At 43.4% G+C, this 27,335-nt stretch overlaps 1 protein-coding gene across 1 annotated transcript in view; it reads left to right on the top strand.

The window, feature by feature from the left end:
- The first annotated feature begins 3,806 nt into the window (after positions 1 to 3,806).
- LOC147897994 (uncharacterized) overlaps positions 3,807 to 27,335 on the top strand; it is a 45,719-nt gene continuing 22,190 nt past the window's right edge. Inside the window, exons 1-4 of the mRNA XM_087380003.1 lie at positions 3,807 to 3,988; positions 8,989 to 9,120; positions 21,279 to 21,356; positions 21,774 to 21,884. Coding sequence (XP_087236129.1) covers positions 3,941 to 3,988; positions 8,989 to 9,120; positions 21,279 to 21,356; positions 21,774 to 21,884 — 369 coding nt within the window. The 5' untranslated portion in view covers positions 3,807 to 3,940. The remainder of the gene's footprint in view (positions 3,989 to 8,988; positions 9,121 to 21,278; positions 21,357 to 21,773; positions 21,885 to 27,335) is intronic.

The following is a 27,335-nucleotide window of genomic DNA, read 5'->3' as shown; positions in this document are numbered from 1 at the left end:
ACAACAAGAAAAAGCAAAGTCCTCAATGTTCCTTCTAGATATACTGAATCATGGAGCTTTTATGCTTATAATGATTCTTGTGGACATAGCCAAAATTAGGGACTCTATGGCAACCTAAAAATCAATAGACACTTCTTATAGAGATGTGGATTACAATCCTCCTCTTATATGATAGAATGGATCAATAAAGTGGTATGGTACTTCTTATTAAAGTGATCAATATATTTGTCATTTATCAATATGTACTCCATGCCAATATAAAAAAGGTTTCAATCTACATGACACCCAACTCTTCTTAAGTTATAGCTTTTGTAACTCCTCATGGGACATCGTTATAAGGAGGTGATTGAAGTTCACACAAGACTAAGGATAAAATAATCTCAATTGCATCTTGGGGTATTCTTTGCAATAAATTTCTTTGTATAGTTGCCTAATTGTGGGCTATCGTGGGGTTGCAATAAGTTACTCTCTATGATTGCCTAATTGTGCATGCAATTTTATGGTATAGCATTTTATTAATTGCTTTTGAATTAAATCATTGTGGCATATACATGTGTAGCTACTAAGTGGAGCGAATCCAATACACTTTTGTGAATGGAACCATGATGACAATCATGCCATTAATACAATTTGGTCAAATCAAAGAGGAAGACTAGGCTTATGCCATTAATTTGTAAACCAAAATTTGTGTCTTGTAGAAGAATAGACTATTTATTACTCTTTCATCACACCATAGCTCCAGTGTTCACAGAAAACTTGCAAACTATATACAATGAACCTGTAACATTTTCATTTTCACCCGTAAAAAGTATTTTCACAAATTTGTAAAATCTGCAAAATTTTAGGCAATTTAGTTATATTTTAGCTAAAAGTTCGGCAAATTCTCAGGAAAAACCTTCAAAATTTGAAACCCCAAGTTTTGTGATTTGATGAGAAAAATGTTTTCTGTGAACAGTGCATAGCTCGATGAGACCCCATCGCTGAAATTTGAACTTGTAACAGACCAATTTATATAAATGCTTGCAAATGTTGATAACCTGTGTAAAATGGACAAAGAGGACGTTTAAATTTGAGATTGTAACATGCCTTCTTGTAGTTGTTATATGGGCTTTTTACATAATCCACCACACGCCCTTCCCTACCCCAAGGTTGAGATGTGGGCAGCTCATTTAAGTAAAGAAGCTTCCCTCGATTAATGACCCTTTAGGTGATCTTGAACTTGTTGCTAGGTGCTTGTACGGACACCTAGGGTTTTGGGAGATAAATTCCTTATGCCATGGGAGGCATGATGCATGTACCAAATCAAAAATTGCCTTGGATGTTGTGAACAAAAGTGAGGCTTTTGAGATAAAAGGTGAGTTAGTCAAGGACTTATACAAAAGCATGGAATCTCTTTTTGCTTCATGATCTAACACACTCTCGTAAAATGACCATAAAGTGGTGCATTTTTCATGCTTGTTATGCCATAAGTGTGCATGCAGAGTGCAAAAGAATAACGTGGAAGGGGAACAAGTAAAAAAAGTAAGGTGGGATATAACTTTTATTTTTCGTGATGGTAGCTTGGCATACATGGATACAAAAAACTTGGGTTGGGAATGAAATTGTAGACAATAGGATCTCCCACTTATACATAGAGATGCACATAGTTTATAAGGATCTTTTAGACCATGATGGGATGATCTTATTTTACTGACATTATTAGGCATGGGAAGTCTTTTCCCCCCCCCAAGAAAAGCGCCGATTATAATAACTGGGTGGTCATCCCGAACAAAAAGTTAAGACCCAGATACAAAATTTGGCCGAAAAAAAGGCATGGGAAGTTGCAATGGCATTGTTTAGTGTATCCATTGAGATGAGACAAATTGATGTGGCCTTCAAAGAAAATCGAAACTTATGTGGGGCAGAGTGATGAGGTGTGAGAAGGAACATCTCCATATCATTTAGTTATTTGAGATTCCACGAGCTTCTTATAAGGACTTAAAAAACAAGGCTGCAAGCCATGAGAGTGCTCCTAGTTGCAGATTCAAATAAGAGAAAATAGTAGGGAATACACCATCTATAAATGAGCCCAAATAGATAGCACCTGTGTGGTCGATTAAGAAAAAGTAAAAAATAGTAAGGATTAAGAAAAAGTAGTCATTTCATGAAAGTGAAATTAGATCCCATTAGCATGTGCTTAAAGCACATTCCCATGTAAGGGAATGGAGTTCCGAGTTTCAAGTTGAGACTTATTTAGCCTTCTCCATGGTTTTCGCCTCCCAATCAGGAGCTCCCGTTAACATTGCCAAAAGCCATGAAAGTAAGCATGAAAATTGTGTTTCCATTTTTATAATATGCATTCTAGACCACAAAAAGCCTTGAGTGGGAATACACTCTTAAATAGTATTATATATATATGGAGAGAGAGAGAGAGAGAGAGAGAGAGAGAGAGAGAGAGAGAGAGAGCATGAACTAGGAGTTGAACATCACCACATTCCATAGGCCCACAATAGAGCAAAAAATTATGGCTATTAGATTATATTAATGGGATCTAATGGCTTTGACTTTCAAAAATGGCAAACAAGGAGCTTTACAAGGCCACCACCATTCTATAGACAAGGAGCATGGTTTAAAAAATCAATTAGATTATGGCTATTAGACGTGTATTGATAATGAAAAAGGACTTAGAGGAAAAACAAGGTGAATGATAATAAATCATTCATAAGGTGTGCCGGAGATCCAAATAGGGAAAGAGGGCGGAGATGATGAATTGAAAGGGATGAGGGAGAGAGGGGGAGAGAGAGAGAGAGAGAGAGAGAGAGAGAGAGAGAGAGAGGCCCTGAAAATGTGGAGGAGAAAAATAGCGTGATTTAAATAAAATAAAAAATGGCCATTTTTGCTTCTGAATCGCCTCGGCCTCCCTATGGCACGGCAAAAAAAGAGAGGAAATGAAAAGGGCAAAAAAAGGGAGAGAATGAAAAGGGAAAAACAAGTTGAATGACTTTTGTCATTCAAATGGCCTGCCCTATTGGTGAAATAGTAAGTTGGGAGTCCACCAATAGTTGAGAGAGGAAAAGTAGGGAGTGAAATAGTAAGCTGGGACTTGGAAGTGAGAAAAAGGTGGAGATCAAGTGGAAATTCGGGGCGGGATAAAAAAGGCCGAAATTATTTTCGCTTTTGAAGCTGGGGTGCCATCAATTAGGCTTCCCGGTGAGAAGTGGCAGGCCAAAAAGAGAGAGAATGAAAATGGACTGAGAGAAGGGGGAGAATTCGTCAAGGTCCCGGGGTCGGCGGACGCCGACAGAATTGACTTGTTGATGTCACTGTCCACCGGTGGAAGATCCACCCAAGTCACCATCACCTTGCAAGGAAGGATAGGCTAAGTCCTCCCTCGGTGCCTTGACGCCTGGACATTTTCCTGGGAAAATCCCCCAGTCGACTGGGAAATTTCCTTTCAACTCACACTTGCATTTCATCCTTCCCAGTAAGTTACGACCACACCATCCAAACACACCTCCATGTATACAGGGGAAATCCCCCGGGAGGCTTGAAGCACCTCATGTATACAGGGAAAATCCCCTAGTCGACTAGGAAGTTCCGGGCTACCGCCGGTCGCTTCGAGCCTCTGGGGGGATTTTGCATGTATACATGAGGTGTGTTTGGATGGTGTGGTGGTAAGTGAGTGGTAAGGATGAAATGCGAGTGTGAGTTGAAAGGAAAGGCAGGCAAAAGCCAAAGACGGTAAAATGAGGGGTAAAAAGCCAAGCAAGTCTCTCTCTCTCTCTGCCCTTGTTTGTGCTCAAGGGTCCTTAAAAACTTGAAGAAAGAAGAAGAGTTCTGCCTCCCCCACTCCCATCCCACCCCTTTACAACCCTTCTTCTTCTTCTTCTTCTTCCCTTCCTTATCATGATCTTCTCATGCTGCTCCTCCCTCGCTTCCTCCCCCTCCTCCTCTCCCCGCCATGCTTCCTAGATTCTGGCCCTTCGCCTCCCCGCCCTGTGATGACCTCGTAAGATCTTCCTTCCCCCCTTCCTTGCTCTTCTCCTCCTCTCCTCTCTCTCTTCTTTCCTTCCATTCCCTTCGCTCGATCGCTCAATTTGCCTGCTCTCCCTCTGCGCGATCGCCCAATTCGCCTCCCTGTCTTCTTTGCGCAATTCAGCAATGTTTTGCCTCGGAAAATGCGCACTCCATCGCTTTCGTCGCCCCTACGCTCCCTGCCTACACTGTCATCAGCTTGCTAATCATGGGTCGCGTGCTCATCGTTGCCGAAACTGGATATTTTAGCGTTTAGTGTGAATGACGCTTGCTTAATGAGACTTCGAAGGCCTCGGATCGGACAACACGGAACAAACTAGGCGCAATTCTTCCCCCTAGAAATTTGCCGCCCTGTGAGTTTACTTTTGTCGACCGTACCTGTGTTGGCTTTGTCCAAAGAGTATTCTTTCGATGCGACTCATAAGTTTATATAGCTTAGGAGCAACGCGCACTACCAATTTGGAAGTGATACCTATCTCAGCAAAGCAAATGCCTTGGCTATCCTTGCGAAGCGTGTGGATTCACAGATCGGGCCAAAAGGAAGACCAAAATTGTCCTGTTTCCATCTTTCCATTTTACCCGTTCGTACCCAACAGCCAAGTTGTAGTGACTTAAAGGCCAAGATTTTCTCTATGTGTATGATTCAAAACCGAAGTTTAGTGAAACTGACCGTGCGTCGAACGTTAGTAGTTAATTGCAGATACGAAGAAACATATGTTCCGCGATTAATTATTAAAAGACAGGCATTGCAAATTACTCCTCTGGTTTTGCAAAGGTTGGTCTGGACAGACATGACAAAACGAAAGTCTGAATTAAAATCGTTTGGTGATAATTGATCTTGGAGCGTTAAGCACTCAGTGAGAGCTCAGGTCGGGACTTGAAGGTGGTTTGGATGGGAGACCAAGCATCTGCCAAACGAGCGATTGGTGGCGTTAGCACACTCTAGAAGCAGCCCAAAATCATCGAGACTTACCCTTCAATTCAGCTGCGACTCTACTCAGCTTTAAGAATATTGAAAGGTTCTAAGCCAGACGACTGTTGAAGCTTCTGCCTGTATAACGACAGATAAGTAGGCTCTCTGATGATTTGATGTGAGCTTGTGACTCTCAACTCTTGGAGCTGGACTTCTCATTTAACTCACAATTACACGAGCGACTTTTAAAACAATCTAGCACCATCCTTACATGTTAGATGCACCTATCCAGAATGCTCGATAACTATCCCGTAATACACATCATATAGTTGCACCAACACATATGCACATGCTACCCCCTATATTGGTGTAACGAAGCCATCCCTCTATGTAAATACAGATTTAGGCGAGGACAGAACAATTCAGTGCATTATATTGATACCTCTTCACTCTACTTAAACTTGGTCCTGGAGATATGGGCTCTATGCAGAGACGAAGAGAGTTCCTTCCCCTCCCATCATTCCCACTATCATCATTGCCCTTGTAGTCCTCCATATTCTGGTTCATTTTCCCTTCTTCATTAGAGTCCACCAATCATCTCTTGCATAGTTGGCCATTGTGTTGATGGTAGGGATGAACTTCTTGCAAGTAGAATTAGGACTTTAGAACAACGAAAATTTGAATTTGTACGATTGGACATATTCTAGTCTTTCAAAGGTATATCTTGTAAGTGCAAGAGGGTCCAAAATCATGGGAATGAAGTTTTTATCCCCTATGAGGTGAGATGAGTGGAGAGTTAATATTCTCCTGTCATCCTTAATGAATGAAATCTGACTTTCGGGTTACAACATTGCACTATTATTACCCACCTGAAAGGTGCCATAAAGTTTCTTTAAAGCTTCAGCTGGACTCTTTGCTTTACTGATGCAAATGATCAGAGAAAACTTTACATTGCTTGTGATGATGGAAGCTTCAGCCGCAATCTTTGCCTTACTAGTGTGAATAATCAGTGAAACTTCACATTGTTTGTGATAATGGAAGTTGCTTGCCCATCCTTTGTTTCCTGTTCTTCAATCTACCTTGCATAGGCTTCACTTGTGTGCTCTCACAAAGTTCCATAAAAGCTCATTGGAATCATTGAGCTTCTCTTCAGAGGATGCATGCATGACATTTTCTCTAATGCCATTTTGACACCCAGAGAGGAGGGGCTTTATCTTAAATTTTTTACCTGGTAATGTGGTTGCGAAGACCACTTTCACAATGGAATCACAGAAAGAGACTATAGAATGAATCATGTTGTTTTGGATCCCATAGACATGTTCGGCCTTTGTAGATATCCATCTATAATGTGTGTGTGAGCCAGCTTCGCCTTTCTGGGAAGCTCTCTTGTAATATAAAGCAACAAAATTTTCACCAAAAAAAAAAAGTGTGTGTGTGTGTGTGTGTGAGAGAGAGAGAGAGAAAGAGAGAGAGAGAGAGACCTGGTCTTTGTGCTCGTTTTCCGGGGGTTATCCTTGGGCAGGCAGTTTTGGTTATTTGGCAGATGATCCTCTAGGCCTGATTATGATCACTTCTTTGGTGCCGTTACTGGGCTTGTGGTTGGTATATCATGCTTGTAACATTCAACTGTACGAGCACTCTTGGTTGGATATTTATAATTTCTTCCATTCCTCCTTGCATCGATCTCTCCAAGATGCGCATTGGCCTAGTTAGAACTGTTTTATTACTGTTTTTAGTTCTGAGTAGTAGCTGTCTTGTTTTGTGACAGCTATGAGCGTATATTTTTTCTAATGAATACTGCTTCTTACAAAAAAGAAAGAAAGAAAAATGTGTGTGTGTTCTTTTGATTATATTCTTCATGAACATTCATTGGCACTTATAGCTTTTTTCTTCTCTACAAGAAGGTTCCTTCTAATATATACTATCTATGAGGTGCTGATAAGAAAAGGAAAAGCTGGCTACTTTGCAGCCTGCTCCATTGAGTTGTAGCTCACTACCTATGGCAACTTAAGAGCAAGTGGAAGCAACCATGTGGTATACAGCCAGCGGATTTGTGAGAATGTAGAAGATGCTTGTAGGACAAACCTTATAGAAGCGCTGACACCACTTACTGGTCTTCCTCGAAGCCTCTGTATATTGCTCCCAAATCCAGTGTAAGGTGTATATGATATATAGCTAGATCTGGTGAGATTGATAGAAAATTGGATCTGCTGTCCCCCCATCACAAGGCTGCACCATGCTGCCCAGAGGTTCTAGGTTGTGATATTGGCAATGATACTCCCATCAACTGTCCTCAAGAAAGTTAAGGGGCACTGCTTGGAAGGTGGAGTGGCCTGATGCATGATTGACTCCCCGCTGCCAAATAGGGGACCATCCCTGTTCCTTTAGCCAAGCTACTATCCGATGTAAAAACTTGTTCACTTGCAAGACAAACTCGAGGGAGTAATTCCAAATCCCTTGCACTGGAGGGCAACTTCACAAGTAGTGGGATATCGTCTCATGAACTCTTGTGATAACAACAGCGACAAGTGCCATCCCTTAGCATTGCTCTAGCTAGGGGCAAATGGGGAGTCCATCTTGAGCCACCAACCATAAGATCTTCTGGGGGTAGAGGCTAGTTCGGAGCCTTGTGCAGTACTTGCTGCTCAAGCCAGTGCCTCTCACGTGAGGAGCTCTAGGGGGAGGCAGCTAACTGTAGCCATCAGCTAGTGTGGGTGGTGTATGAGAAGAAGAGTACCTCATGGGCCTTGTGGGTTGCCTTGTCCAAGCAGAACCCTATGGTACCTCTTTGAGGGCCCGATGCCAGATCAATGAGATAAAGGGAGCCGTTCAATAGAGGACCCAAGACATGTGCATAAGAAGACAGCTTTTCAGCCCTCTCTGACTTTGCTACCTTGCCTACCACTAGAAAATGGGTAGAGGATGTGATGCTGACATATGAGCACTCACTGGCCTTCTATACTGCACAATCCGACAAGTGCCTCCATCTAGAGTCTCCTACGGCTCTCACAGGCCCTGAGATGGTCACAAGCCCGATTCATTTACAGTGGCATTGGATGGGGAGATTGGGCAAGCTTTGGGCCCATCATTTCAAAAAAAGAGTATGCACAATGGAGGCTTTGACTGTTGGAGAGCTACTGTGCCTGTGGTTGATGTAATCATTGATGGTCAAGCAGTTTGTAATCTTTACATTGATGGAGGTGTTCCTCGCGAGCACTGAGGTACTCTTTCTGTTGTTGAGCCATGGACACTATCTCATTGTCACAAACAATGTCCTTGGCCCCCAACACCAACCCCTCCGGTGCCTGAACCTCAAGGTGCTAGTTGATCACAAGGGGGGGTTTTGGAAGGTAAGTAATCTAGATCCGTATTCCAGTGCACTAGAGACATCACTGGCTGGAGCCCTACATTGCAGTCCCAGGCCATCAGTGTGAAGGCCTTGACCACCAAAGCCTCTGACTGTCTGATTCAGTGACCAGCAGGAATGCCCCATCGGTAATGATCCCCATCCACACGGATTGAGACTAATAGTATCCCACCTCCTGTTTCTTAGGTGCGAACATGCATAGATGGCTGTAGTCCAAACATTAGCTTAAGAGTAGAAGGGAAAGGGGGTGTATGGGTGGGGGCAAGGCTGCTGGTGGGAGTAGAGGCGAGAGTGTGAGCACTAGGTGTACAAAACCAGAGATCCTTTATTTTCTGTTTGTATGGATATCCCTTTTGGCTTGTATTATGATAATTATTACTGTTATGGAGGTGTTGTTGTCCCCCTTGAAGTACTCTTCTCTTTTAACGTCTTCATGTGGTTTCCCATTTCGATAAGTTTATATCACTGATCTCATAAACTGTAACTTGAGATTTAAATCTACACCCACACCCACACCCACACCCACTACCACAGATGCATGCCTACGCTCTTTTGAGGTGAATATTTGAAATTGTAGGTCGCAAGCGTTTGTTTCTGTTTTGCATTGGCTATTGTGCATAACCTGAAACAATTTTAAACATTGTGATTTTTCATGCTTTATTGCACTAATTATAACTCTTAAACAATGTTGCAGCTGCAGCTAGCTGCACATGGAGACGTGGGAAAATGGTGGAAAGTTTGTTGTCCAAGGTTGATGTCCTTGGGTGGTCTTGCCGTATTGGCATCACTTTTTGTTACCATCGTCATCCTTGAGCACCACACTGAAGTATGATTCCTGTCCTTTCTGTTGGCTATGTGTTGGTGAATACATAATCTATAGGAGCTCATCGGTGTATGTGGTGTCTAAACTGCCCCAAATGCTATACACCTTTGCTTTTATAGCATATTGAAAGTGTGAGTGTCAAATGATTGCAACTTTGTTCAATGTCTGTTTATAAAGTTGGGAGTGGCATAGCATGGCTGCTGTCACATCCTCACTCTCCCTTGTGCATGCATACGGAGCAGTGTCACATTTTGAAAACATTGAAAGGTTCTGTGGATGAACTGTCTATTGCCTTCTCATTCTTCTTGTTCTCTTTGATTAATTAAGGTGATTCAAAGTGGGGGACGAGCATTTTCCGAGCGAAATCTTCCGAGCGTCCGAGCGAAGGAAAAAAAAAGCTTCCAACTATGCAAAAATATGACAAAAATGGATCAGAAGAAAACATAGTTTCACTTAGAAATATGAAAAGTATTATAGGAATGCCTATTTTATACACAAATATTTATGTGAATCTTTGGGAATGGTGAGAACATAATGGGATGGCTTTTGAAGAAACCCACATGTAGAGTAGACTTCTCTATGAAAATTCCCTTATGATCTTTCTTACAACTTTTTACTTAATAGGGGGTGACATTGAAAAACCTCTCTCACCCTATCTTCATGAAAGGGTTTCTCCAAAGAAAACTCATTGAAGCAAGCCATCAAGGTAGTTTCGCCAGCGAAACCCCTTTGAACAAGGTCTTTCAAGGTAGTTTCGCTGGACAGCACTTTTAAAAGTGACATAACTTTCACATCCAATGTCCAAATATAGTCATTCAGCCACTCAAATTGATCGGAAAACCCCATTTGAGCACATCTATGGGGTTATATTTTGGAAAACCTTGCATATATAGTATTAAATATTACATGTATTTTATGAGAGTGATATATAAGCCCAAGTTAATACTTATTTACAGTAATTTAAACTTCTGTAGAAACATGTCCATAAATATATTGTTATTAATACTATAAAAACACTTGAAAGATATTGCCATATGATATAAATGTGTTTAATAAGTAATTATTTATGTATAATATTATTATGTTGAGAGTGATTATGAGGGACGTTTCTTAAATGAATTATTTTTCAATACTTTTTTAAGGTAATAACAAGGGTACAAAGGGATGTCTATGAATAAGAAGATTTATGTTATGTAAAAATGAATGAGTGACTAGTTTGTATATTTTTATGATAAAGGGATCTAGTTCTAATGAAAATAAAAGTGTAAAAACCATGTTTCCTAAAGAAATACTATTTTTAAAATCTCTTGAAAAACACGCTCGTATAAACTTGCTCATAGGTTTTTGCTCGTAAAATTGACGCATCCTTCAAAGTGCTTTGGTGTTTCAATTCATCATCGGTCCCATCATCATGTGAAGGTTTCCCTAGTTTTCTAATAAGTTTTTCCCATTGCACATGTAATTCGTCTTTCCTTTGCCCTTCTTTCATGTCATTCTTAACCTTATACAAAGTTCACCTTCTATTGATTTCACTAACAGACAAAACGTTTAAAATAGTTTTTCCTGAAAATTACATGAAAAGGGGCAGGGATGAAGGTGAAGGCTGCATGGCAGTGTCAAACTCCAAGGACTCCTAAATTCGCAGCTCTCCAATCAAATTGCAGCAGCTCTAAAGAGATCACACTTCAAGATCAGCTTAGAATTGGTGGCTAGGAGCTCAAACTCGTTAAGGACAGCAATGAATCATCACAAAGGGAATTCATCATGAAGAAGGGAATTCACAAATTGACGGAGAGAGAGAGAGAAGAGCACACGCTTGGGATAAACACAATTCTGTGACGCAGTGATTAATGGGTTGCACATTCCACATCTCAACATCCTTTTAATTAAGATGAATATTGTTGGAATAGAAGGGACCTGCCCCATATTTGAGCCCATGGGGGGGCAGACCCGCCCATCACCTTATAAAGGGCCTTAGGCCCAGAAGTCCTCTTAACTACAAAGAGGCCACTGAAGCTCAAGAGAGCATAGTGCACAGTCAGGAGGGGAGAAGACTTGTAGGAGCAGCAAACCAGTTCCATTTTGATACTTGACATAGAAGCCCTTCGCTGTAGGTGTGAGCTACTCAGGAGGGTTCTTTTGTACCAGCTTTGTCCCGTTCGAGCATTCTATTTACCTGGTATTTTGGCTGTCTACATTGCTGTACACTGTGTTTTTTTTTGGACTGTTCTCGTGTGGTCACATCGTTAATTTTGAGATCTATGTTGGATAAATCTGGAACATTCTGCTTTGTATTCTAGCAGTAAGGCTCTGATATCAATGGGGAATGTGGAGATTATGAGAATACTAGATTTATGTTACAATGCCCAAATGAGGAATATATCCTCTACAAAGGAAGCTAATCCTAATACTAACCCTAGGATGAAAAACCTCCTAATCGGAAGGAAAAGTGCCCCAAGAGTGTGTTACACTCTAGCCGAGGTAGCATGACCTCGGAAGAATCAGTCGACATTTCCCTTATAGGATCTATCTTTGTAGTATATGTGTTTGCGCTGTATGTAAATGATCGGGAGGGATTAATGTCAAGGTCCTAGGTGAGGGCTGATAGCACCAGACTAGATAGATCTGAGACCAAGGGCCTAGTGCAAAGATTGTGCCTAGGGGCAAGGAATTAAATGCATCCCAAGAGAGGGGTGAAATGTTGCATTAGGAAGGCCCTATATGGATGACATGTGGCATCTAGATCTATCTAGGGATTTGGGGTCTGTCAAGGCTAGTGAGAGAAGATAAGGATTGTGATTTTACGTGATTTTGTGGATAGCTCTATCTCTCTCGCTTGGTAGTCTGGGCAGAATTGGCTGGGAGGAAAAGAAAGGTGCTACTCCCGTGATCTTTGAAGAGAGAAAAGAAGAGATAGGTGACAATTGGTATCAGAGCCTAGGTTAGAGGACGAGAGGGGACTCGTGATCTACGATGAGTGACGTAAAGAAGCTGTGCAGCGTGCCAATCGATGCATAGCCCAATCGCTCGTCGTCAGCAAGTTTGTCGTAGAGCGTTGGAACGGAGGGTTCCTGTAAGGCCTTTGACGTTGACAGTCCGTGATCGATCGCAGATCGACGGAGAGTCACAGGAGACGTGAAGCGCAGGTGTAAAAAAAAAAAATCGTTGACGAAACTTTGGTGGAGCGCCAGTCGACGGGCAGCGTGCACGGAACCAGTGACGGGCGAGATGACGTGGAGTCCCGTAATGGTTTGATGGGCCTACGAATCGGCGGGGTGCTGGATTACTTCAAGGGAAGGGTTATACGTGCTTTGACAGATAGTGTAGGGCGACTGCAGCGGAACCATGACGGACACCTGGGGAGCTACGACAGTGATACGAGCGGTTGTCGAAGGTGTTTCGTGGGTCTAACGAAGAAATTAGTTGACAGTTGGTAGCCCGTCGCGTGGGAAGGGATCCGTCTGAGGATCACGTGAGCTGGTGAAGGATTTGGTATGCACGTCGTCCGGGGGACTTGGCCAGAACGGTCGATGCACAGGTTGGTGGCGTGAGGCGAACAGCGTGAGGTGGTCGCTGGTAGAAGTCAAAGTATGGATGAGAGCAGGCCGTACATGCAGGCTCGTACATGCAGGCTGCAAGCTGTGGGACTCGAAGTCCAGGGAGCACTCTATCTATTTTCCTTTTGGTTTTCGTTATTCCTGTTTTGTTGAAGCAGTTAGACTTTTGTGGTTTTGGCAGAGGTCGCAGTTGATGATGCTATAGCAAGAACAAATTATGCTTGAGCAGATGCCTGTGTGCTTCGGTTAGAATTAGATTGTAGGAATTTCCCTAGTATAGGGAAAAGCGCCATCTGTGATATATGCCTGTATTAAATGCGTGATCAGTGTAAATGTGGGATTGCAGGAATTCCCTAGTATAGGGAATTGTGTTCAGAGTGTCAGTACCCTGAATTGTGTCAGCTTGTGATTACAGTGTTCTAGGGGTGTTCTTTAAAAAAAAAAAAAAAAAGCCCCAAAACAAAACACCTACTGAACTAAATGGAAGCAGAAGAAGGGGCTTCCAGGAGGGACCCTGGTGAATCAGGAGTCCGGCCGACCCAGCAGGGATCGCGCCCAGTAGCTCACACTTTATCTGGCAGGATTGCATTGCTGGAGGATGCCTTGCAACAGTTGTTAGCGCAGCAATTACAAGCCAACGCAGGGCAATCTGAACTTAGGAGAGTGATACATAGTATGTCTGCCAGACCTTCTCGAGAGGAGAAGGGAAAGGCTCCAATGGAACCGGAGTCTAGCGTCCATACGGTCGAGCCTAGGAAGGCTAAAGTGCCAATTATTGCCAATTACAGACCGGAAAAGTATTCTGGTCGGATGAACGACCGTAGCTCCGATGTCATTGAGACGTGGTTACACAAATGGGACGAGGCGTTCGCCATTTGTGAGATCAGAAATGACATCAAAAAGATCCGCGAGGCCACCCATATGTTTAGTGAGGCGGCGGATCGGTGGTGGATCAAACAACAAAAAGATGGCATAGCATCCACTACCTGGGAGGGGTTTAAAAGAGAGTTCAGGAAACACTTCTTACCTCCTGACGAAGCATCCCGAGCTTGGGATCACTATAGGAACCTTCGTCAGAGAAATTTATCAGTGGCAGAATACACTGATAAGTTTCGAGAGAGTGTAATGAAGGTTGACGAACCCCTGCCTCAATCAATCCAAGTGAAAGATTTCATATTTGGATTGAATGATCGAATAAAAATGGAAGTTCGGGCTAAGTACGCGAACACGCTAGATGATGCAATAGCTATAGCCCTGAACTACGAGGATGCCAAGGGCAGCAAGCCAAGTGGGTTTGCACAGGTCGGAACCCAGTATGGGTATCCGAAGAAACCTGGGTTTAAGAAGAAGTGGACTAGTAGAGGGAGTGGTTCGCAGCCGAGTGGTCAAGCCAAGCAGGCGAGACCGGCTGAAACTCCTAAACCAAGTACCACCATTGGAGTGAAGAGGAAAGTAACTCCAATGGCAGCCCGGGCTTGGTCTAAATCTCCCTTGAACCCAGAACAGCGGGAAAAAGCGAGGAGAGAAGGCTTATGCTTTGGTTGCCTTCAACCTCATCAGTGGAGAGATTGTCCACGTAATAAAGATCGTCGGATGGCTGAGATGGTGATCTCAGAGTGCGACGTGGAGATGCAGGGAAGTCCCAGAGCGGAAGAGATGCAGATTCAGCTAGCGGGATCTTCTCAGAGGTTAGTACCTTGTTTGTTCTGTGTGTCTGTTACTAAGTTAGTGACGAGTGCACCTGATAACATCCTATCTAAGCCCGCAGCAACGGGGTATACAGCCTTCAATGATACGGAGTTAATCAAAATGAAAGGGCAAGTGGCCAGTCATGATGTCATTGTGTTGTTTGACTCAGCGTCAACTCACAATGTGATTAACTCCAAGCTCGTGAAGAGGCTGAAATTAAAGACAAGTCCATCTGACTATGCGTATACAGTGAGGATGGCAGATGGAAGTTCAACTGAAGTATGGGACCAAAGGGTTACCCAGTTGGAGCTTCGGATTCAGGACTATGCTGAGAAGCTTGATTTTGAAATAACCAAGCTTGCTCATGCGGATGTAGCCCTGGGAATGGCGTGGCATTCTAGGAAGAATCCAGCCATTGATTGGAAAAAGCACGTATATCAATTCAAGATGAATGATGTGCTTTATGTCTTGCGAGGTGAAAGAGATATACCTCAGGGACCGTTGGTTTCCGTGATGGAAATCAGAAAGGCTCAAGTAGAGTTTTTATACCTTTGCACAGCATCGGTAGAGTCGGTGGATGATTCTTCGGCTAGCACTGATGTTACGCAAAGTGGTGAGATGGCCAAGCTGGCTAATCTTATAACAGAGGAGTTCTCTGAATGTTTTAGGGATGAACTACCTTATGGGTTACCTCCAGAGCGGAAAGTTCAGCATAAGATTGAACTGGTCCCGGGGGCAGAACCCGTAAATAGACCTCCCTATAGAATGAGTTTTATTGAAGAAGCAGAGGTGCGTAGGCAACTGGAAGAATACCTCAAGTTGGGGCAGATTCAACCAAGTTTCTCACCTTTTGCTTCACCAGTGATATTAAAGAGGAAAAAGGATGATACGTTTCGCCTCTGTATAGATTACAGAGCATTGAATAATATCACTGTTAAGCACAGGTATCCGATGGCTCGGATAGATGATTTGCTAGATGCATTACATGGAGCCGTGATTTTCAGCAAGATAGATCTTAAGTGCGGCTATCATCAGATCCGGATTAGAGCCGAGGATGTGCATAAAATCGCTTTTAGAAGCAGGTTTGGTCATTATGAGTTTTTGGTAATGCCCTTCGGACTTACCAATGCTCCAGCGACCTTCGTCATGCTTATGAACGTTCGTAGTACATTTTATTGACGATATCCTGATATTCAGTAAAAGTGTTACTGAGCATCGTGAACACTTAAGAGTAGTGTTCAGTACTTTGAGGAAAGCCAGTCTTTATGTAAATAAAAAGAAAACTATACTGTGTATGGTTAGGCTTGAGTATTTGGGGTTCATAATTACTCCACAGGGGGTAGAGATGGATCCGAAGAAAGTGGCTGCGATACTGACTTGGCCAATCCCTCAGAGTCTGACCGCGTGTTGCGATCATTCTTGGGATTTGTCCAGTTTTATAGAAGGCATATCAAAGGATATTCCGGAATAGTATCGCCATTGACTGATCTGACCTCAGATAAAGTACCTTTTGTTTGGGGACAGAATTAACAGGAAAGTTTTAACACCATAAAACAAGCTGTGGTCACAGGACCGGTGTTAAAAATAGTTGATCCCCAGAAACCGTTGTTCCTAGAAACCGATGCAAGTGGCATTGCGGTAGGAGCAGTCCTCCTTCAAGAGGGAAGGCCAGTAGCCTTTGAAAGCAAGAAGCTTTCTCCCTCTCAAAGGAATTGGCCAACTCATGAATTGGAGTTGTATGCTGTTATCCATGCTTTGAAAACATGGAGGCATTATCTGTATGGTTCAGAGTTTTATGTGGATGTGGATCATGATACTCTGAAACATTTCTGTAAACAGCCTAACTTGAGGGGCCGCCAAGCTAGGTGGGCAGAGCTCATGCAGGAGTTTAATTTAACGATTCGGTACCGAAAAGGAAAAGACAATAAGGTAGCTGATGCGTTGTCTCGCATTATGCACAACCTGAGTTTCACGGTATTAGAGAGTGCTCTAATGACCGAGATAAGAGAAACTCAAAAGGTGGACGAGTTTGTCCAGAGCTTATGGCCTAAGGCTCATATGTTAAAACCCGGGGAAAGTGAAAAGGATGACCTGGCATCCGGAAAAGGCCAAACTTATGCAAGATATACCATAAGGGATGGTATGCTAGTTAGAAATGGCAAGGTTGTAGTACCTGGTCAGAATGATCTCAGGCAAAGAGTCATTCGACAATGCCATGATAGCCCGTGTGCGGGACATCCAGGAGTCGAGAAGACATATGATCTCGTGAAGCGAGATTTCTTTTGGCCAAAGATGAAAAAGCATATTCATGAATATGTGACACGAGAAAAAGTTTTTCTCAGAATTCCTTCGCACTCGAAGTCGTTGACTTCAGGAGAGTGTGCTAAGTTATCACCTCGATACTGTGGGCCGTGGTTAATTCTAAAGAGAATAGGTAGTGTAGCCTATAAATTAGAATTGCCACAGGGGTGTAAGGTGCACCCGGTTTTTCATGTTTCACGTTTAAAGAAATTTTTACATACTGGTGACTCACTAATCGAAGGTGTGGTTTTGTTTCAGGAGATAGAGGATATTGCAAGGCGCAAACCAACAAGAATCCTGGACCGAGGAACAATGCAAATACGAAATCGGAAGATACCCACGGTGTTGGTTGCATGGCATGGTCAGCCTCTATCCGAAGCTACTTGGGAATCCGTATATCAGTTGCGGAGAGTGTTCCCAGACTTTATCATCGAGGACGCTGATGTCTGAAGAGGGAAGGAATGTTACGCTCTAGCCGAGGTAGCATGACCTCGGAAGAATCAGTCGACATTTCCCTTATAGGATCTATCTTTGTAGTATATGTGTTTGCGCTGTATGTAAATGATCGGGAGGGATTAATGTCAAGGTCCTAGGTGAGGGCTGATAGCACCAGACTAGATAGATCTGAGACCAAGGGCCTAGTGCAAAGATTGTGCCTAGGGGCAAGGAATTAAATGCATCCCAAGAGAGGGGTGAAATGTTGCATTAGGAAGGCCCTATATGGATGACATGTGGCATCTAGATCTATCTAGGGATTTGGGGTCTGTCAAGGCTAGTGAGAGAAGATAAGGATTGTGATTTTACGTGATTTTGTGGATAGCTCTATCTCTCTCGCTTGGTAGTCTGGGCAGAATTGGCTGGGAGGAAAAGAAAGGTGCTACTCCCGTGATCTTTGAAGAGAGAAAAGAAGAGATAGGTGACAGAGTGTGTTTACACCACACTGTTAGGAAGTAGAGGGAGGTTGCTTGCTTAAGGCCAACACTTCTACTCAGGAGAAAGATTTACCTGGGGAGGATCACAAGATACTTATGTGGAACACAACTCAGATACATGTGCTTACTTAAATATAAAGAGGGCAACTCAGATCTGAAAGAGAACTCAGATGTACAGCCAATACAGAATAGAATATAGGTAAATATCAAGTACAAAAACTTGCCAACACATGCACCAACACCTCTAGAAACCATACCTGAGCTAAGGTACCGAAATAAGGCTCTGTATGCTGCACCCCTGAAGGTAACTCCTCTTCTTGCACATGCCTCTGTGTAAGCATCAGTAGCTGTTTAAGGCTAAGCACTCCTGCAATGATATGCTCCGATGTGTACTGCAGACAAAGGTCCCTTTGCTGCACCCCTTGTGCTCTCCTACAGGTGTAGGTCTGCACCTAGATCTGCTGCAAATGTCAGGGACTTGTGCTTCTGCAAGGTAGGGTTTTTTTTTGATGATGATCTTTAGGTGCACTGCTGCACTCCTGCCCTCCACGATGCTTTCCAGAAGATTGCTGGTCTGAGGTTGGGTTGCCCTGGAGAAGTGCTCAGTTCTGCAGTCCAGAAGAGGCCTATATATAGTGCTGAGACTGCTGACCAGTCCGTCACCTGAATCTGTCTGCAGGTTCACAGACACCAAGTCTGCCTTTGCTGGCCGACTTATGCTGCTGTGCTGCCGACCATGGTGCCTGGAGCTTCCTCTGCCCGACCTGGGCTGCCATGCTGCTGACCTGGGCCAGGCCTATAAATGGCCCCAGTCCTGGTCCCGCACCATCCCCAAGGCCCCATACATGGGCACATTTCTGGGACTGTTCCTAGCCCCACAGCCTGCCCTAAATGTGGGCAGACAGTCAGCCCTCCATGCTGGCCGGGGTCGCCCATTAGGCAGGTGGCCCATTAGGCTGCCCCAAAATAGCATAAACAAGGAGTCTGATCTGCTGCCCATGTGGCAGCCATCTTGCTGCCCACATGGCAGCCTTATCCCTTCCCCTACTGGTCCATCTACCCACAGTTGTCAAGCCCTTGAACTCTCCTCATTTGGGGGCTTACAAGTGGGAGATTGACCCTATACTTCCAACACAACCTGAAATCGTCTGAGTTGGGGGGGGGCCTATAAAACAGAATCCTGTCCCATATCTGCCCATACAGTGGGCTGTATGCTCGGCTTAACACCAGCCTTTACCCCCTCCAACAGGCCCATGAGTAGCCTCGACGCAGTCCCATGTGGATTGTTAAGCCCTATGTGGGGTCCAATCAAACTCAAGGACTTGTGATGCTGTTCGTATATCAGCCGCGATCCCTCACCTTTCCCCCTCAATATCTACAAATGTCACTCCCCTGTGCTTTCCTCATGTGGGGCCTTGCATGTAGGGAGTCCGACCCATATACTCCAACATCACCTCTCAATAAAGCTTCACGTTCTAATCCTTTTAACAAAAAACATTCTCACTGTTTAACTTGTTTTGTATATCTATACATCTTATCACACCGATATATTCATATCAATGTGAATCTACTGGTGGGTTCTATAGGAATAGGCTTCCAACTGGCAAACCATCAACGCCGACAGTTGTTCAAGTCAGGCAAAAGTCATCGTCGACTGAAACTGCAAAGCATTGACTTTTTGACTTGACACACACATATATATATATTCTGCATTTTTTGATACCCTCTGTCTTCTGCTGACTTCTGTACTGCTAGATCTGTCCTGCTGTATTGCTGATATGGCAGCATGTGAGAGGAGTATGACATGGGCTGTGGATGCCCATGACATTCAAGGAGCCAGCCTTCCTCGTGGGTAGCAGTCATGCTGGCAGGGCGGCACATGGTCATAAGCTTCCACAAGCGTCAGCACAGAAGCAATAGAGTTCAGTCCTACCAGCACCTCAGCATGAAGACCGATTCATGCTAGTGGAGCTGGGCAATGCCTTGAATGACCACGTTGCTATCTCTAAAAAACAAATCAGTATTGGATGTCAAAATAAAAATCAAGGGTTTCATCTATCCTAGGACGGTTTCGTCAAACGTAGGACATTCAGCATATGGAATCTTCCACAGCAGTCAGTACAGCAACAACAAAGCTCAGTCCTACCAGTACATAAGCACGAAGACCCTCTCCTGTTCCAATCCAAGGTGTCTTCCATAGCCACATGATGGAAGGAGGACATCTCTTAGAGCATCATTGCTCTTCTAGCAGGAGGCACTCATCGAAGTGGTCTTTCATCTTCCATCCACATTGGGCCAGAAGTAAGCAAATACTCTCTTTTGGGGGGGGTCGTCCAACCCAGTCCGGCCTCATGGGCTATTTTTGCATTGGCTTCAGCATGTCTTCTTTTCACTATTTGTCTGTCAGTTACGCTTACACTTTAGCACTTAGACATGAAAATGCTTCCTCTTTGACGATTAGTCGACACAAGTTAGAAGATAGCATCAGTAGTTGAATGTTTGTTACAGCCATTCAGCACAGCAGTGCTGAATGTATGTGACATTGTTGGATGTTCATGTCTTTGGTTTTCTGGTTCCGCTGAATCTATTAGCCGGTGCCTAATCTGAATCTCGAGTATCGAAAATGCACACCATTTGTTTCAGAAGCCTTTTTACAAGGCTGAATCCGCTCTCTGTAACAGGTTTTAACATTTTGAGCTAACTAGTCCAGGGTGAGGGCTCGATTTTATGGTAAGTTCTTGCAAGTTTGGTTCTCTCTCTACGCCACTTGTTTCAGAAGCCTTTTTACAAGGCTGAATCTGCTTTCTGTAACAGGTTTGTTTGAGTATGCTTGTGCTTTCTAAGTTAGAAATGTATTTTTGCCTCTTTGTAGAAACGATACATAAGTGTAAAGGGCCATTTAGCTTTTTATGTTTTAAATAAGAGAGAGAGAGAGAGAGAGAGAGAGAGATAGAGAGAGTTTCTAGTTTTTTGGAAGTTTTTGTTTCTTGACTTGCTTGTTTATTTTTGCTTAGTCACCTGCTTCGTTTCTTCTTTATTTCTTGTTTTCTTTCTCTTTTGTTTTTTTGACGTATTTTAGTAAGCACTGGGTTTGCCCAAGAGACTCCGTGGGTCTTTAGAAACCCGGTATAGTTGCTTATGCTTGGGCACTGATGACGACATAAGTGTTTTGCTTGCTAAGTATTTCTTCCTTTTGTTTTTCATAAAAGTTTTTGTTTGCCTCTTTTTTCTTCTCTTTCATTTTCTCTTTTATTTTCTTTGTAGATTTTTGATCTTTAGAACAACAAAAATTCTAAAGTTGTATGATTGGACTTATTCTAGTCTTACAAAGGTATATATATAAAAGTCTCTTTCTTGCCTTCTACCAAATCTCAATTCTCAGAGCTGGCTACTTATGAAGCCATGTCAACGTTCAGTGGAAGCATGCCTTTGATAAAAATGATGGAGCAAGATTTGTCCGAGCTGTCGTATGCGAGTATATGTGGAAGGATTTTTTTTTCTTGGAATATATGCAAGTACCGTAGTTTAACAAAATATGTGGAATAAAGTAATTGTTGTAGTATTTATAATTTGAGATTTCTATTCATTGTTCCATTTGACTGTTGTATAATGTACCATTTTTAAAATAATACTGGCATAACAGGTTTTTCTTTGTTACATACATGTTTGCTTTATTTTGCAGGTTGGTGCACATTGGAGGATGTCTAGATCAATAAATGTTCCAGATCATAGTCAAGTTTCTGCTACCCCTTCTTGTGAGGTATTTTCAAGAGTCCAATCTGAAGTTAGTTGTTGCATGGAGTTTGTTCAAGTTGATTTGGAAACTATCTTTTTCTATGCAAACATAAATGATTTCGTTCTTCTTGCGTTCACTCCTCTGTTTCTGAATTCCATTGCTGTGCTATACTTCTATTTTTATACAAGTAGAGTGTGAAGAAGCATTCCCTGCATGAACATTATAAAACTCAACTTTGTTTGACTACTTGGGAATGAAAATGTTAATGCTAGTTGAAGGGAAGAGAGTGCAAATTAGGTCTTAATCCACAAAAGAGGTAAATACTTAATTGTTGAGATTGAAAGTCTCAGAACTCACTCAAATGGGCATGCAGACACTGCCATGTCAATTCTATGGGGCAAAGTTTCTTCTAATATGACTGACAAACCATCCTACTTGCAGGTAGAAAACAATCAACGCAAGCAACAGGGCAGAGAATCATTACCCAGTGGTATTGTACAGGAGACTTCTGATTTGCAATTCAGATCTTTGTTTTCAGATCCAGTTGTGGAGGTGAGTTATTTTTCCGGTTGGTGACGTCCATTTCTATCTCACATGGTTTTTTCAACTCTATTTCTAGGAAGACCGGATGAATTTAGATGTGATGGTTCTATCATCCTAAAGAACTAAGTTTGGGAAACCTTGTTCAAAATTGAGTAAAACATAGTACATTGTGTTGTTAGTGCATCGAAGTTCAGGTGTTGAATAGGACTACTTTTGGAAGGTAGGGTGCTTTCATCCTTGAACTGGCAATTAGGATAGATGTCGCGAAGGTTGCCCTTACCATCTAATTTTATAGTGAAATGAACTGCTCTCTCTCTCTCTCTCTCTCTCTCTTATATTGAGTATGTGCACCCTCTCCCCAAACTCCTTATAGCTGCTTTTTATGTAGATACATTGTCTCCGAGTTCAAGAGGCTGAGCAGAAGCTATAGATTGACATCCTTAGACATGATGTCTTGATGACCTAGACTGAGGCTCGGAAGGAGGTAGCGGACCTTCCTTGACAGGTAGACATGACCCCAAGGAGTGGTACGGCTTTGGAAGGGTGCATAAACACGATGTCCATTGAAGAGATTCCAAGTGGGTGGATGTATTAGAGCTATAGTGTGGAATAGGGCTCTACTTTGAGTATTAGCTTGAGTGTGAGTGTGAAAGGGGTTTGGGGTTGTTCCTTTGTGTCACGAGGGTGTGAGATTTTGATAATTTAATTATTAGGGTTTTACGTGTGACAACCTAAGCCCTAAGAGTGGTAAAAAGGCTAACCTTGTGTATTAATGCCTAGGGCCAAGGGTCAATACTATGAATTAATTCCTAGGGCGAAGGGCCAAGGTTGTAAATTAATTCCTAGGGCCAAGGGCCAAGGGGCAAGTGGCTAGAAGGGGCAAAAAAAATAAAAATCCTTTGGATTAAAGCAGATCTTTTCAGGGCCACATGGCACAAGTGATTTTGGGCAAGTAATTTTTGACAAAGCAAGAAAGCAGTGAAAGTAAAGCTTTCCCAACAGGTTTAAAAGAACAGGCAAGGCTCTCATTCCCATAGTGCGATTTGTTTCAGGACAACTCCCACTCCAGTTCGAAGGCGCCCTGCTCCAGCTCCCTTACAGTTCCAGCTTCTAGATCTCCATGCAGCCCTTCTACTGGCCTCCACGTAGCCTTTCTCTCTCTAGTCGCAATTTCTGCTATCCTTTCCTCAATCGCATGCTCTTGTTTTGACCTGGGAGATTGTGTGGAGTGGATCGTGGAGTTTTCAAACTGCAAATATGTGAATCGTTGCTGTTTGGAGCTATCCGGAGGTGCCAATCTTCAATTCGTTGCATTAGAGAGCTTCAGTTTGCAGCCGCACCTGTTAGGAGGAGTTTGCCGCTATTTCGCATCAGTTTGGGACTGTTTTGGTGAGGATTTCAGCATCCTGTTACTAGCCTGACCAGCCAGGGGTAGCAGACAGTGTTCTCCTTGATCAGAAGAGCCTACCTTTGCAATCGCAATTTTCAGCCAGGCGATGTTCTTGCAGTTTTTCAGTGATTGCTTTGTTTAAAGATCTTGCCAGATGCCTAGGGACAGCTAGGGTTTGGTGTCCTTCAGCTCGCAGTTTATCTGGGCAGTTGTCAGTGGTTGTACTTGATGCTGTTCATCTGTTTGAGTCTGCCCTGAGGTCCTATTATTGATTGCTTGGGTTTTGCACAAGGTTTCTGTTATCAATATTCAGTGATTGATCTATCAGATATTGGCCAGGCTATGGCCCTGTTGTAAAATTGATATCTTTGATAATATTAAAGAAATACCGCAAGGGGCGCCATGGTTTGTGGCCAATACGGTGTCAGGTGTGACCCCGGGGCAATCTAGCTTTGGGATTGTTGTTCAAAGTTTCTTTCTTGCAAATCTGAATTTTCTAAGTGGCTGTAACTTTTGTTAATTGCTCATTAATTGTATCTACCACCCTTTGGGGATTCCGAAGGCTGGTGACAGTGGTTCCATTGCCGGGATCCCACCATCTTTCTCAAGAGGTGAGCCCGTGGTTGTGTTGGGCAGGCACAGATAACTAAGCAATAATTTCAGCCAAGAAAATTCAGTCACTATGTCTCATAGAGAGAGATCGCAGATTTCCTCTCTTGGTTCCGATATGGAAAGCCTTCATGATACTGAGGAGCACGAGACCTCTGGGGATGAGGATTCTCTGCAGGAGGAGCAGGCTCCTGAACAACAATTCTATGGGCAGCAGCCTTTTCGACAGCAGCAGTTTGGGCAGCAAGCTTTTGGGCCCCAGATGTTTGCATCGCAGGTGTATGGGCAGCAAGATCCTGGACAGTAGGAACGTCAAGCAACTCTTGTTCAGTCAGAGCAGGAAGAAGAAGATAAGGCTGTCAGAAGAGTCTCAACCCTCCCAGGGGGAAGAAGAGGAAGACACACACGCGTCGGCAGCCACGCAAGCAGTCGTTAGAGCCTCAGCCAGGTAATCCTTCACCTAATCCCATGCCTCAAGTTCCTATTCAGCAGTCAGCTTTGGTTGAGGTGTTGGGCCAAATGAGCAGGCCAGCAATTTCCCATTCTTGAACTTCGGACAGCAACCTCTTCCTCAGCCCGTTTCATACCCAGGCTACTTTGGGGGCGGTTCAGTATTTCAGGCCATGGTTGGGCTGACCAACAACGGTATGGGCATGGTTGGAAATGCCCCGATGGGATCTCATTCTGGTATGCAAGGTTTCCAGGGCCAGATGCCTGGAGGTATGCAGCCCAGAATGTCGAATGTGATGTATGAATGTTGGAATGTAGGCAGGGATGCAAGGAGGCATGGGTAATCCCATGGGTGTGTTTTGGATGCCTCCTACAGGGCCCGGAGTGGTGAATCCTTCACAAAAGGTTCGGAATAGGTGCACAAAATACAGGAAATATGATGCAGCCCCCGCAGCCACCAGCCCCTAGTCTACGACAATCTGGCACCTAAGGGCAAAGCGAAGGAGTTCAAGGAGGGAGGTCCAGGTGTCAAGTTCGAGACATTCAATGGGATGTAGGATCGGCTGAAGGCGCTGATTTTTCTGCAGCAGTTTGAGGCAGCCTACTCTGGCGGAAACTTCACCGAAGCTTCCAAATTCCGTAAGGCGGCCACTTTTCTGAAAGGTAATGCTCTCCAATGGTGGACCAATCTACTTCTACAAGGTTTAGCTCTTGTTACTTGGGTTGGTTTCAAGCAAGTATTTTCTGCTTCATGGCTGACCACAAGTTTTGAGTTGGATGTGATGACGGCCTGGCATGACCTCAATGCTAGGAGTTGTGCTAACCTCGAGACTTATAACAGAAAATTCTGTTCAGCTCTCTTACCCGTCAATTCATGCTCTTGTCAGAGAAGGTGGAGAAGTATTGTTGTGGGCTACCCAAAGAGCTAAGAGACTATTCAAGGGTTCCAAGGTTGCAGGTTAGCGACCCAAGTTCAGTAAGACTAAGTAAAAGAGATTAACTTTTGAGGAGAAGGGAGAACTAATGAAACAAAACAAGTGCTTTTACTGTAGAGAGGAAGGCCACACAGTAGCCAACTGTCCAAACAAGAAGCGCAAGGAGCCCAACGATGATGAGGAACAAAAGAATAGTGAGCGAAAGGGGAAGAAGCCCTAGTGCAGGATTGATGCCTGATATTATCGATGAGGAACAGAATGACGAGAAGTCGGAGCTGTGTCGAGCTTTGGGGAAAGGTTCGAGACTAGACCTGTTTGATTTTCTTTGACCCAGGAGCTTGCGCCAACTTCATCTCACCCAAGCTAACAGGTAAACTAGGTATTCGTCCCAAGGAGATGGGGCCACTCTGTGAAGCAAATATGGCTAGCCTTGAATCCAATTCTACTATTACTCCGGTTAGTGGGAAGCTTCACTTGCAGATTCAGTCCTACACGGATTTCGAGGAATTTTATATCATGCCCTTGTCTGGGTGTGGCGTTTTGTTGGGTATACCCTGGTGCTACAGGGTAAAGGCGGTGATGGATACTTTTAATAAGAAGGTGACCCTGACTCATCGGGGAAGAAATCACATTTTGGATGTAAAACTCAAAGGGGAATCTATTCCTGTTGTATCGGCTTCGGCCATTTCTTTGGTAATGAAAAAGAATATTTCTGCTTGATTTTTGCAAAAGAAATTCCACCAGATCATTCTGGGCTGGAAACAGCTAGGACATATTTCCTTTATGAGTTTAAAGATTGTTTTTCTGAGTCTTTGCCTGGAAAGTGACCACCAGAAAGACCGGAGGATCATCTGATAGATATAATTCCAGGGAGTACCCCGCCTAACAAGCCGCCATACAGAGGAAGTGCAGCCCAGAAAGAAGAGATTATGAGCCAGGTGAATGATTTACTTCAGAAAGGACTCATAAGGATAAATTTCTCTCCTTTTTGCTCCCCAGTTAAATTAGTTCAAAAGAAGTATGGATCTTGGAGAATGTGCATTGACTATTGTGCACTCAACAAGATCACTATTAAGAACAGGTTTCCCATTCCTTGTATTGATGATGTTTTGGATAGGTTGGAAGGGTCTGCCATGTTCAACTGAATTGACTTGAAGAGCAGAGATCATCAGATTCGCATCGGGCTAGAAGATGTGCACAAGATAGCTTTTCAGACCAGTTTTGGATTGTATGAGTATCTCGTTATGCCATTAGGTTTGACTAATGCTCCGGCCACTAATCGGATGATGGACAGGATTTTCTGAAATCATAGGGCCTTTGTTGGTATGTTCTTTGACGACATCATCGTGTTTTCAAAGAACGAGGAGGAGCATAATGGTTTTTTAAAGTTTTCAAATCAACCTAAGATGATGGAAGCGATCTAAGGAAGGCACACAACCCCACACCCAACATAGACAGGTGATTTCAAAACTTTGACCATGCATCTAGGGCTTTCCAATGATGTGAAGAGCACTAGGGAAGTCACATAGCCCCCACACACCGACATAGACACACACATAGCCAAGGATTGCAAATCAACCTTGGGTCGATTTCAAATTGGCAAGGATGTGGTAATGAGAATAATGGCACTTCTCAAATCGACCCAAGGATGATTTGGAATACATCTTAGAATGTGTGTGTGTGTGGGTGTGTGTGGGGGAGAGAGAGAGAGAGAGAGATCATCAAATTGACCTTAGGTCAATTTTTAAATCCTAGCCATTGTGTTCAACATTTGGCTATTGTGTTCCGAGAGTTGCAGAAGTATCAGTTAGTTATCAATGCCAAGAAGAGTTCATGTCAGAGATCCACTTTCTTGGGCACATCATCTCAAAGGATGGAGTCAAGATGGACCCCGCCAAGGAAGAAGCAATCCGTTCTTAGCCACGGCTCAAGAATGTTCATGAGGTACGGAGTTTTCTTGGTTTATGCTTCTACTATCGATGGTTATTAGGTATTTTATCGAGATTGCTTCACCATTGCATGCTTTGCAAAAGAAAGGGATGTCTTTTCGGTGGGCTAAGAAGGAAAACTCAGCTT

This window comes from Dipteris shenzhenensis, chromosome 10 (genome assembly GCF_047967505.1).
Source record: "Dipteris shenzhenensis isolate YYH24624 ecotype China chromosome 10, Dip_SZ_1.0, whole genome shotgun sequence".
Lineage (NCBI taxonomy): Eukaryota > Viridiplantae > Streptophyta > Polypodiopsida > Gleicheniales > Dipteridaceae > Dipteris > Dipteris shenzhenensis.
The sequence above is the reverse complement of the archived record's forward strand: the minus strand, read 5'-3'. Positions and strand labels throughout refer to the sequence as shown.